The sequence below is a fragment of the Schistocerca serialis genome, chromosome 6 (assembly GCF_023864345.2).
Source record: "Schistocerca serialis cubense isolate TAMUIC-IGC-003099 chromosome 6, iqSchSeri2.2, whole genome shotgun sequence".
NCBI lineage: Eukaryota > Metazoa > Arthropoda > Insecta > Orthoptera > Acrididae > Schistocerca > Schistocerca serialis.
The window spans coordinates 214,765,824-214,779,126 of NC_064643.1; the positions used below are offsets into that span (position 1 = coordinate 214,765,824).

General features: G+C 45.4%; 1 protein-coding gene across 1 annotated transcript in view; it reads left to right on the top strand.

Annotated features, from left to right (window-relative positions):
• Nucleotides 1-13,303, top strand: part of LOC126484200 (cytochrome P450 6k1-like) — a 135,570-nt gene that overhangs the window by 36,174 nt on the left and 86,093 nt on the right. Inside the window, exon 4 of the mRNA XM_050107612.1 lies at nt 8,185-8,447. Coding sequence (XP_049963569.1) covers nt 8,185-8,447 — 263 coding nt within the window. The remainder of the gene's footprint in view (nt 1-8,184; nt 8,448-13,303) is intronic.

Sequence of the window (13,303 nt, forward strand, 5' to 3'; positions counted from 1 at the left end):
ATCATAACGACTGGGAGAGTGGTGTGCTGAACACACGCCCCTCCTACCTGCATCCTCATCTGAGGATGACATGGCGGTCGGATGGCCCTGCTGGGCCACTTGTGGCCTTGAGACGGAGTGCCTGTACAATGTATGGGACAATTTTTTATAATTCTGTGTAACAGTAGTTATGTATAAGTGTGTAATAGTAGTGATGTATGGGGAGAATTGACTAGGATGATTCGTATTTTGGAAATCAATGCCGGTTTGCGCGAACACAGTTATTTTGTTCCTCGTAAGTTTTTACGATTGAACATCCTTTTGAACTCCCGTAGCTTGCCTTTTTTTTTTTTTTTTTTTTGTAGATAGGTATGATATGTGTTCTGTTTCATTCGCTGGGAAGAGCTCTGTTTTCAAGGGATTTGCTCCAGATTATGGTCAGAAGTAAATTAAGTTCTGAAGAGAATCTAGTAGGGACTCCGTTAGCCATTGTTGAGTGTGAAACATTTATGCTGTTTGCGATACTGATCGCTTCTGGCACGTCTCTCAAGTGGTGTAGCAACAAACAAGTCATTTTATTAGTGTAGTATTTGTTGCATTTGATGGTAATACCCAGAATTCACTTGCATGGATGCTCAGAGAGATCGCTGCCACTTATCATGCAGAAAAACAAAAATTACGGAAAAAAATGGTCGGCAAGGGGGAGTGTTATGCGAGAGGCCTGGGTTTGATTCCCGACCGTGTCGGAGACATTCTGCGCTCGGGGTCTGAGTGTTGTGTTGCCTGCTTTTATTCATCCTGCTGATATGTCCATAAAATTTCATCCTCTTTCTAATTTTGTCTGTTATTGTTTCTATGTCTTTGTAAATCTCTCTAGTTGGCCTCTTCATCCAAATTCCTTCCTGAAACACTGGTCCATATATTTTCCTCAGAATTTTTCTTTCTTGGTTTTCAATCTCTCTGATCTTAATATTACCATAAATCAATGTAGTTCCTACAGCATAAAGTGCTCCTGGTAGGACTACTGTGTAGTAATACCTTAGTTTTGCATTGACAGAATATTATAGTGATTCCAAGTGAGCTTATATGCTTTTTGTAATCTGGAGATTGTATCTTTATTGGCTATTGAGTTCAGTCCTGATGGTTGGATCCTCTCTCCCAGATATCTACAGTGGGCAACTTGTGGCACTTTCCCGTATTGAGTAGTAATGGGGAGATTATCTACAGTTTTGTTTTCCATGTACTGTGTTTTCTCGTAGGAGATTTGTAGCCCCGTTTTCTGTGAGATTTCGTGTAGTTTTTCCAATGCAAGTTTAGCTTCCTGTGTACCCACTCACACCCTGTTCAAATAAATGGGGACATCAACTATTGCTTTCCAGTATATATATTTCTTAATGATATTTGCGATGATGTATCTCTTTTTCAAACCAACTGTTCAATCCATTGAACCATTACTAGAAATGTAAATAATTTATTCAAAGTTTTAAAGTTACCATGGTCAGGAGAGAAGTCCGTAGACAGGAGCCGTCATTTTCAATAACTTGTCTGCCAACATAGAAGCTATTGCTATTAAAAAAAGTGTAGTTTAAGAGCAATAAAGAGGATATGTTGGTGGCTAATTCCTTATACTCCTTTGATAGTTTTGTTAGTAGAACTAATTAACATATGTATTAACAACAATAACAGTAATATTTTACTATTGCACACCTGCAGTGCAAAAATACGATGTGTGTAACTAAGTCTTCTAAAGTGCCTTTTGTTTGAAGCTGCAGGCTACAGTAGGCTCAAAATCATGTAATGCATTTCACTGTAATTACATTTATTTATTTGTGACAGGTTTGTTATTAAGTTGAAAATGAAAATATTTCTCAGGTTTTTGATTATTCCACATTCTTGAGGACCATTTCATATAGTGTCTGTATAAGAAATATGAGCCCATGTTTTTTAACATGTGTTTTGTAGTTTCGTTTTCATTTACATGTTCATCATCCTAGAGGATACCTTACGTACGGATCTCTGAATCTGAAGGTAAATCTAATATAATTTAAACTTCTGAGACATGTTAAAACCACTTTCTATGATTTTTATGTCAACAGGCACGTGGAAAGTTCCTGAGTATTTGCAGTCACATGTTGTATTGTTAATCTCAACAAAACACCTGTGCCACCGATAAATAGTCACCATATTTATATGTTCTTTAACATACACTCCTGGAAATGGAAAAAAGAACACATTGACACCGGTGTGTCAGACCCACCATACTTGCTCCGGACACTGCGAGAGGGCTGTACAAGCAATGATCACACGCACGGCACTGCGGACACACCAGGAGCCGCGGTGTTGGCCGTCGAATGGCGCTAGCTGCGCAGCATTTGTGCACCGCCGCCGTCAGTGTCAGCCAGTTTGCCGTGGCATACGGAGCTCCATCGCAGTCTTTAACACTGGTAGCATGCCGCGACAGCGTGGACGTGAACCGTATGTGCAGTTGACGGACTTTGAGCGAGGGCGTATAGTGGGCATGCGGGAGGCCGGGTGGACGTACCGCCGAATTGCTCAACACGTGGGGCGTGAGGTCTCCACAGTACATCGATGTTGTCGCCAGTGGTCGGCGGAAGGTGCACGTGCCCGTCGACCTGGGACCGGACCGCAGCGACGCACGGATGCACGCCAAGACCGTAGGATCCTACGCAGTGCCGTAGGGGACCGCACCGCCACTTCCCAGCAAATTAGGGACACTGTTGCTCCTGGGGTATCGGCGAGGACCATTCGCAACCGTCTCCATGAAGCTGGGCTACGGTCCCGCACACCGTTAGGCCGTCTTCCGCTCACGCCCCAACATCGTGCAGCCCGCCTCCAGTGGTGTCGCGACAGGCGTGAATGGAGGGACGAATGGAGACGTGTCGTCTTCAGCGATGAGAGTCGCTTCTGCCTTGGTGCCAATGATGGTCGTATGCGTGTTTGGCGCAGTGCAGCTGAGCGCCACAATCAGGACTGCATACGACCGAGGCACACAGGGCCAACACCCGGCATCATGGTGTGGGGAGCGATCTCCTACACTGGCCGTACACCACTGGTGATCGTCGAGGGGACACTGAATAGTGCACGGTACATCCAAACCGTCATCGAACCCATCGTTCTACCATTCCTAGACCGGCAAGGGAACTTGCTGTTCCAACAGGACAATGCACGTCCGCATGTATCCCGTGCCACCCAACGTGCTCTAGAAGGTGTAAGTCAACTACCCTGGCCAGCAAGATCTCCGGATCTGTCCCCCATTGAGCATGTTTGGGACTGGATGAAGCGTCGTCTCACGCGGTCTGCACGTCCAGCACGAACGCTGGTCCAACTGAGGCGCCAGGTGGAAATGGCATGGCAAGCCGTTCCACAGGACTACATCCAGCATCTCTACGATCGTCTCCATGGGAGAATAGCAGCCTGCATTGCTGCGAAAGGTGGATATACACTGTACTAGTGCCAACATTGTGCATGCTCTGTTGCCTGTGTCTATGTGCCTGTGGTTCTGTCAGTGTGATCATGTGATGTATCTGACCCCAGGAATGTGTCAATAAAGTTTCCCCTTCCTGGGACAATGAATTCATGGTGTTCTTATTTCAATTTCCAGGAGTGTATAAGTCATGTTGTAGCTTGTTCTACACTTCACTTCTACAAGCCGACACATAGAGCAAATACTTTCGCGACCAGTTTCAACAATGATTCAGAGACATCATTAGTGCTCGTTTTTATTTCTGGTTGGCTTTTCTGCCAGTATTAGTAGTACGATGACAGTGTTACGCAACAGTATGTATAGATTTACTGATGAGATATTGGGAGTTATGTACAGGGTGATTCCGTGATGATGTTACAGTCTATCAGGAATAATTGCGATGGGTAAATGTTGTATACGTGGCGTCTGTTCTTTTGGACATTTCCGGAAATCAGGCACAACGTATATAATTACGGCGATGACGGCCAATGATTCCTTCAGTGCAGAAGCACACGAAACTCGAACTCCCACGGGAATCGGCGAAATGCCTTGAGTAACGAGGCTAACGTACAGGCGCACTTCATCAGTAGTGTATCGCGTAAGTTGAGAGTTTGGGCATGGCCGTGGGGCGTGCTAGGGTAGTCCGTACGGTTGTGGTGACCGCTGTGTTCGGATGGCATAGTGATAAGCGCATCTGACTAGTAACCATGAGACCCGGCTTCGAGTCCTGGTCCATTAAAAATTTTCAACTTGCCCTGCTGATGTAAATCAATGTCCATTGGCAGCTAATATTTTTAATTTCCTTGTGTCTGAAGGATAAATGTATCAATCTGAGCTAGAGGACTCTGCTCCAGAAATGACGAAAGTTATCAGTGAAAATCGTTCTGATATGTCCGAAAGTGGTCCTCTTCTACTGCAATCTCTTTGCTTTTCAGATTTTGGGAGGAGGTCGTATGGGCCAAAAGAAGAAAAATTTTTCCACGGTATCAAAGATGAACAAGTGCTCAAGTCGAGTACACGTCGGCGTTTTAAGTGGATACCTTGGAATCTATGAGCACTTATTCAGTAGAAGAGATGCGGTTCACAGTAGCAAAGATGAACAAGTGCTCATAGTCCTTAAGGTATCCATTTTAGAGCCCATATTTGCTGAACATTTTTGTCTTGTTTTAGTCCATATTACCTTCTCCAAAAATATGGAAAGCAAAGAACTTACAGAAGAACAAATCCGCTGTTAGAGGTATGACAGCAATTTTCACTAATAACTTTCGACTTCACTTTCCTGATCACGGTCCCTGACCTCAACTGATACATTTAACCCTCTCAATCATCCGTTATAGTTTATAAAATCAGCACGTAATCAGTCTTTATAAGTTGACCGAATGCTATCTAAAAGCGGCACAACAGTGTTGTGCTGAATACTTTTGCATCTGTACATTGGCGCCTGCCACAAACTGGAGTCTTCCTTATTTTGTGTTACGTGTTTTGGTGATTGCATATTACAGGATTTTTCACTATTGGGAAAGTATTTTCACAGATTCAGTGGTAACTGGGGTAACAAATCGAGTAAGTCATAATTACGTTATTACTCTGCAACGAGCCATTGGAGACTTCTGATGCCTCATACCAAACCATTCAGAAAATATTTCTGAAAAAATTTAGAAGTCTTCTCGACGTAGTGAGGGTGTCCACTCTTTCAAATACAGCTTCAGGTTCGTACCTACTTGCGACAAATTTGCCTAGTGGATAAGGACTCGTAATTATCCTTATTTTAATAATGATGAGACCTAATTCTCGCCAGTCGCAAGTGGTCGTATAAAAAGCAGTCCTCCTCCACTTCATGATCGTATCCTCCTAAAATCAGTGTGCTGCAGTTTATTTTTGCGAACTAAATGCAATAAGAAAACGCTATGGATGCAAAATGCGCGTTAAAATTCTTGGATTGTATCTGTGAATGTTTGAAAAACATTAGAAGTTATGGATTATTGATTATAGTCTCTTTGCTAATATCCTGGTTCTGTCAAAACGTAAATTAACTTCCATTTACGGGCATCGTACCACTTCAGTTATTAATCATGCTACGTTTTAGATATAAAGTGAAGCATGTGTTTGCCTTATCATCCCTTAGAATCGCTTAAAAATGTATTTATGTGACAAAGTTAGACAGTGATGACGTTATGAGTCATCAACACATCTTCATAAATACACTCCTGGAAATTGAAATAAGAACACCGTGAATTCATTGTCCCAGGAAGGGGAAACTTTATTGACACATTCCTTGGGTCAGATACATCACATGATCACACTGACAGAACCACAGGCACATAGACACAGGCAACAGAGCATGCACAATGTTGGCACTAGTACAGTGTATATCCACCTTTCGCAGCAATGCAGGCTGCTATTCTCCCATGGAGACGATCGTAGAAATGCTGGATGTAGTCCTGTGGAACGGCTTGCCATGCCATTTCCACCTGGCGCCTCAGTTGGACCAGCGTTCGTGCTGGACGTGCAGACCGCGTGAGACGACGCTTCATCCAGTCCCAAACACGCTCAATGGGGGACAGATCCGGAGATCTTGCTGGCCAGGGTAGTTGACTTACACCTTCTAGAGCACGTTGGGTGGCACGGGATACATGCGGACGTGCATTGTCCTGTTGGAACAGCAAGTTCCCTTGCCGGTCTAGGAATGGTAGAACGATGGGTTCGATGGCGGTTTGGATGTACCGTGCACTATTCAGTGTCCCCTCGACGGTCACCAGTGGTGTACGGCCAGTGTAGGAGATCGCTCCCCACACCATGATGCCGGGTGTTGGCCCTGTGTGCCTCGGTCGTATGCAGTCCTGATTGTGGCGCTCACCTGCACGGCGCCAAACACGCATACGACCATCATTGGCACCAAGGCAGAAGCGACTCTCATCGCTGAAGACGACACGTCTCCATTCGTCCCTCCATTCACGCCTGTCGCGACACCACTGGAGGCGGGCTGCACAATGTTGGGGCGTGAGCGGAAGACGGCCTAACGGTGTGCGGGACCGTAGCCCAGCTTCATGGAGACGGTTGCGAATGGTCCTCGCCGATACCCCAGGAGCAACAGTGTCCCTAATTTGCTGGGAAGTGGCGGTGCGGTCCCCTACGGCACTGCGTAGGATCCTACGGTCTTGGCGTGCATCCGTGCGTCGCTGCGGTCCGGTCCCAGGTCGACGGGCACGTGCACCTTCCGCCGACCACTGGCGACAACATCGATGTACTGTGGAGACCTCACGCCCCACGTGTTGAGCAATTCGGCGGTACGTCCACCCGGCCTCCCGCATGCCCACTATACGCCCTCGCTCAAAGTCCGTCAACTGCACATCCGGTTCACGTCCACGCTGTCGCGGCATGCTACCAGTGTTAAAGACTGCGATGGAGCTCCGTATGCCACGGCAAACTGGCTGACACTGACGGCGGCGGTGCACAAATGCTGCGCAGCTAGCGCCATTCGACGGCCAACACCGCGGTTCCTGGTGTGTCCGCTGTGCCGTGCGTGTGATCATTGCTTGTATAGCCCTCTCGCAGTGTCCGGAGCAAGTATGGTGGGTCTGACACACCGGTGTCAATGTGTTCTTTTTTCCATTTCCAGGAGTGTAGTTATTAATGCTCTTCAATGTTTGTCTGTGTTATTTGACTATGAATCCTTACTAGTACTTAGGAAACCTGGAGTCTATTATCAGATCCTTTTACTGAAGCCACGTCAAAGTAGCAACGATAAAACTTCGACCACTGATTTCGTAGCTATGTATGTTATTACGCGATAACACACTTGAAGAGACTGACGTTTAGTCATTATACCCGTAACACGTCACTGAAACCTTTCATAGCCAGGAAAATATCCAAAAACAAGTAACGAACATTCGATAAAGTCAGAGTTGTTGTTTTATGTTTCGCGCTCGTAATAACTCGTGCTTCAGAATGTTCGTATCTCCTGTAAGATGTCAGTATGAGGATCTTCTCTTCAAACTTCATCCTGACCTTGTGAAAATTAACTCTCGAAGTCTTTCGAAACAAAATATTATTATTTCATTATATGTGGTCAGTGCTTCGAATCTCCACATTAGTTCTGTTCAAAAACCATCTTCAATCATTACGCATCATAGGACGAATTCGGAGAATAACTTTAAATGATTTTCTCACTAGCTCAGATACAACAGCGTTTACAACATGTTTACGTTTCATTATACTTCGATTTTAATCGAAGAAATAGCACGCGAATGTCTTACAACTTCGTAGGAGCTCGCAGGTCACCGGTCGGATTGCAGGTCTGCCCAGCTACATCTGACGAAGCGATGCCCATAGCCGGCTCGAACAACTTTGTCGTCTCTCGTGATGGATACGAAACAGTACGAAACAGATGAAGCACACACGCAAAATGTAATTACACAAACATGTATCAGTACTTAACTGGAATGGCTCAGCGGAATTTTTATAACTGATGTCCCATGAATGTTACATTTGCAAACATTACAGATTCACCCTGTATTACTAACGCGTGGCAACATAGGAATCTCTGTAAATCGCCGTATAAAATCTGTATACAACTACAAATTAAGTATTGAAGCAGTTCTACACAGCCTTATGAAATCGTTCAACAAATTGTGATTGTCTTTTACTGTAGAGCGAGAAGACCGAAACGATCGGAACGAGGATAATGGAGCACAATGAGCAGCTTTAGACTGATTTTCCAGACGATGGCGGCGTGCGGCCGTGAGATGGCAGAAGTGCTGCAGGGCCCGGCGGACGCGGGGGAGGTGGTGGAGATGCGCGAGGTGGCCGCCCGCTACGCCACTGACGTCATCGCGTCCGTCGCCTTCGGCATCGAGGTGGACTGTCAGCGCAACCCTGACGACCCCTTCAGACAGTGGGGGCGCCGTGTCTTCGAGGCTAACGTGCTGGCCACAATCAATTTCCTTATAAGCGCCATCAATCCAAAACTGCTGACAACATTTAGGTAAGTGTATTGAACACACAGCTAGCTTTGTGCATATACCACTTTTCGTAAACGATAGATGCAGTTGAACGGGAAGATCCCGCCTTCCTAGATTTTCGAAAAGCGTCCCACACTGCACCACATGCCTGACTACTAACCAACATACAATCATACGGAGTACCTTCGCAAATACATTGTCAAAAGCCATGGAATAGCGATATGCACATATACAAATGACGGTAGTATCACGTACACAAGGTATAAAAAAATGGTTCAAATGGCTCTGAGCACTATGGGACTCAACTGCTGTGGTCATAAGTCCCCTAGAACTTAGAACTACTTAAACCTAACTAACCTAAGGACAGCACACAACACCCAGCCATCACAAGGCAGAGAAAATCCCTGACCCCGCCGGGAATCGAACCCGGGAACCCGGGCGTGGGAAGCGAGAACGCTACCGCACGACCACGAGATGCGGGCCAAGGTATAAAAGGGCAGTGCATTGACGGAGCTGTCATTTATACTCAGGAGATTCGTGTGAAAATGGTTCCGACGTGATTGTGGACACACGATGGGAATCAACAGAAATCTGAACGCCGAATGGTAACTGGCGCTAGACACGTGGAACATTCCATTTCGGAAATATTTACAGAATTCAATGTTCCGATATCTACAGTGTCAAGAGTACGCCGGGAATACCAAATTTCAGACATTACCTCTCTTCATCACGTACAACACAGTGGCCAACGGCATTCGCTTAACGACCGTGAGCAGCGCCGTTTGAATAGAGTTGTCAGCGCTAATAGACAATCAACACAGCCAGGCGGGGTAGCCGCGCGGTCTAGGGGCGCCTTGTCACGGCCCGTGCGTTTCCCCCTCTCGGAGGTTCGAGTCCTCCCTCGGGCATGGGTGTGTGTGTTGTCCTTAGTGTAAGTTAGCTTAAGTTATATTAAGTAGTGCGTAAACTTAGGGACCGATGACCTCAGCAGTTTGGTCCCATAAGACCTTACCACAAATTTCCAAATTTACAGACAAGCAACACTTGGTGAAATAACCGCAAAAATCAATGTGGTACGTACGACGAACACATCTGTTAGGATAGTGTGTCGAAATTTGCCTTTAATGGGCTATGGTAGCAGACGACCGACGCGAGTATCTTTGGTGACAGCACGATATTGCCTGCAGCGCCTCTCCTGAGCTCGTGACCACATCCATTCGACCCTAGACACGTTGGATTGGTCAGATGAGTCCGGATTTCAGTTGGTAAGAGTTGATGGTAGGGTTCGAGTATGGCACAGACCCCAAAAAGCCATGGATCCAGTTGTCAACAAGGCACTGTGCAAGTGACTGGTGGCTGTGTTTACATGGAATGGACTGGTTCTTCTGTTCATCTGAACCGACTTCATCATCGACTGGAGATGCTTATGTTCCGCTACTTGGAGACCATTTGCAACCACTCACAGACTCCACATTCCCAGACGACGACGAAATTTTTACGGATGAAAATGCTCCACATTGACTGGTTTGAAGAACATTCTGGACATTCCAGATAGCTCGACATGAATCTCATCGAACATTTACGAGACACGATCGAGAGATCTGTTCATGCACCAAATCATGCACCAGCAACAGGGATGAAATTACGGATCGCTAAAGACGCAGCATGGATCAGTATTTCTGCAAGGGACTTCTGACGACCTGTTGAGTCAATGCCACGTAGAGCTGCTGCACTACGCCGGGCGAAAGGAGCTCAGACACGATATTAGGAGATATGCCATGACTTTTGTCACCTTGGTGTATGTGACTGGTTCGAGAAATATTTGATCAATAGAACGTAGTATGTTGTACTAGACGGAGAAAGTTCTTCAGAAATAATTTAAAAAAAAGAGTATGACCCAAGAAAGCGTAATAGGACCTCCGATATTCTCAGTATGTTGTTGTTGTTGTTGTTGTTGTGGTCTTGTCCAGAGACTGGTTGGATGCAGCTCTCCATGCTACTCTATCCTGTGCAAGCTTTTTCATCTGCCAGTACCTACTGCAACCTACATCCTTCTGAATCTGTTTAGTGTATTCATCTCTTGGTCTCCCTCTGCGATTTTTACCCTCCACGCTGCCCTCCAATACTAAATTGGTGATCCCTTGATGTCTCAGAATATGCCCTACCAATCGATCACTTCTTCTATTCAAGTTGTGCCACAAATTTCTCTTCTCTCCAATTCTATTCAATATCTCCTCATTAGTTATGTGATCTACCCATCTAATCTTCAGCATTCTTCTGTAGCACCACATTTCGAAAGTTTCTATTCCCTTCTTGTCTAAACTAGTTATCGTCCATGTTTCACTTACATACATGGTTACACTCCATACAAATACTTTCAGAAACGACTTCCTGACACTTACATCTATACTCGATGTTAACAAATTTCTCTTCCTCAGAAATGCTTGCCATTGCCAGTCTACATTTTATATCCTCTCTACTTCGACCATCATCAACTATTTTGCTCCCCAAATAGCAAAACTCCTTTACTACTTTAAGCGTCTCATTTCCTAATCTAGTTCCCACAGCATCACCCAATTTAATTCGACTACATTCCATTATTCTCGTTTTGCTTTTGTTGATGTTCATATTCTCAATATAGATAAACGGTTTAACACATAAGATGAGGAGCACTGTAATATTGTTCTCTGATCATGCTTTTCTCTACTGAAAGGAATCATACTTAGATGATCGTAAGGAAATGCAGAAAGACTTGAACAAAATTTCCACTTGTGCAGTGAATCAGCATTCTTTACGTGTGGATAAATGCAAGATAATGCCTATAATTCTGAGAAACGATATGAAAAGGGTGAAATCCACCTTCCCTCTCCTACACCACGACTTTCTTCCACAGTTCCTCCCCCGTGCACTGCTGAACTGTGCTGTGGCTTGCAGAGTGTATATGTAAATTTATGTACCTATATGTCAGTAGTGGATGAAGGTAGTTTACAGCACAGACAGAGGCCACTCTTTCCCTCTTCCCGTCACCCTTTCCTTCGCCATCTAGTTCACATTTTTCGCCTCAAGGTCACGTACCCTCTACTCTCTCCCTCTCATGAATGTCACTCTGTTACTCCCCCCTCTCTCCCCTCTGCTACCGAGTGAGGTGATCCACTGTTTAGCACACTGGACCCACAGTTAGGAGGACGACAGTGCAAATTGGTGTGCTGCCATCCAAATTTAGGTTTTCCCTGATTTCCCTAAATCACTCCAGGCAAAAGCTGGGCTTGTTCGTTTCAAAGGGCACAGCCAGTTTCTCTCCTAATCGTTGAAACTGTCTGATCTTGTATTCTGTCTCCAATGACCGCGACGCTAACAGGATACGCTGGTGGGCATTGCACCAGCTCAAACTGTGGAAAACATGGATGTGTGATGTGGGAGCTCGGAGCTCAGGTGCACTACATTGCTGCACCACGAAATTTGCTGCTTACATGACAGTGATCCATATGGAATTTTTGACTGGTATTTGATAATGGCAGCTTAATAGAATCGACTTACTCTGTGCAAACTTCCTGCACTATAGTTAGAGAAATGACGGTGCCCGAAATTTGTGCACCTTTGCCGCGAACTATTGTGAGGATAAGCAGCAGTTACAGCTGAAATATTCACTGCGCCATTTTCGTTCGTCGCAGGCTGTGGATAGATTCTACGTGTGGGTGAACAATTGCAGTTGCAGTAAATAATTGGATAATACTGCGGAATGTCGCTGCAGAAGAAATATACCTCTCAGGGAACAGGTTCGCGTACCGTCGACGACCTCTTTCTACACACCAACTTGAGGGAAAATGCGAAGGAACGGCAGCAACTCTCTCTGCAATTGTCAGCATCGGTGCATACGTAGGGAGAGATGTTTGCGGTTCGAACGTTTGGAGAAAAGTGGACTGCGACCGCTTCGCGCCGCCGTTTCCTTGTCCGTCGGTTGTGGTACAGCCACAGCCGCGCGCGACGCAATGGAACTGCATCCTTGCGGCTAGAGGCGGTGTACCTACGGCGAGAGTCTGACCACAGACTGCGACGCCTGTTCGCCGTCCGTGCATTATAGACGGTTATTTGAATCGTACAAAATGTATCGCAGACAATGGTTAACATATCGAACGTTCTCCTATCACTTTTCAGCGGTTTGTAACCTATTTTGATTTTTGTCGAGCGCCATCCATGACGCAACGATAAAGTTGTTCCACACAAAAGTGAGGTTTATTTTCAGGAGAATCCGAATCAACAATAAAAATTGGGGTTCATACTGAAGATTTTTACGCTGACCCCCTCCCGACACTTGGTGATGGGGCAGGATGGTCGAGTTTGGTGCCATTGGATGTCCCCTTTCGAGACAAAAAAAGGAAAGAAAAACAGGTCTAAACGCCCCACCATACACGTTCCATGAGCCTTTTTACAGATCGTGCCGTTGTGTACAGAGAAGCCGCAATTCTAGTAAACTGAAGCGAAATGGAGGAGGACATGCAAAGTATTAGAGGATCGACGTTCGGTGCAAGGAGTGGCAATTGGCCCTCATAACAAACAAATGGAACATATGTGCGTAAACGGGCATAAAGATAGGCGTAAAGACCTGTTACTATGTGATTACAGGATTGCAGAACAATCACTGGAAGCAGTTACATCAATAAAAAATCAAGAAACATGTGAACAAAGAGATTTAAAGTGGAACGTCCACAAAAAACTAATTGCATTTAAGACAGGTGCCAGACTGAGACTTATTGGAAGAATATTCACTAAATATACTCCACCAACAAAGGAGGTAACTTAAAAAAACCCTTCTTTGACCATTACTTGAATACTGCTCGTCAGTTTGGGATCTGTACCACAAGATTGATAGAGGAAGTAG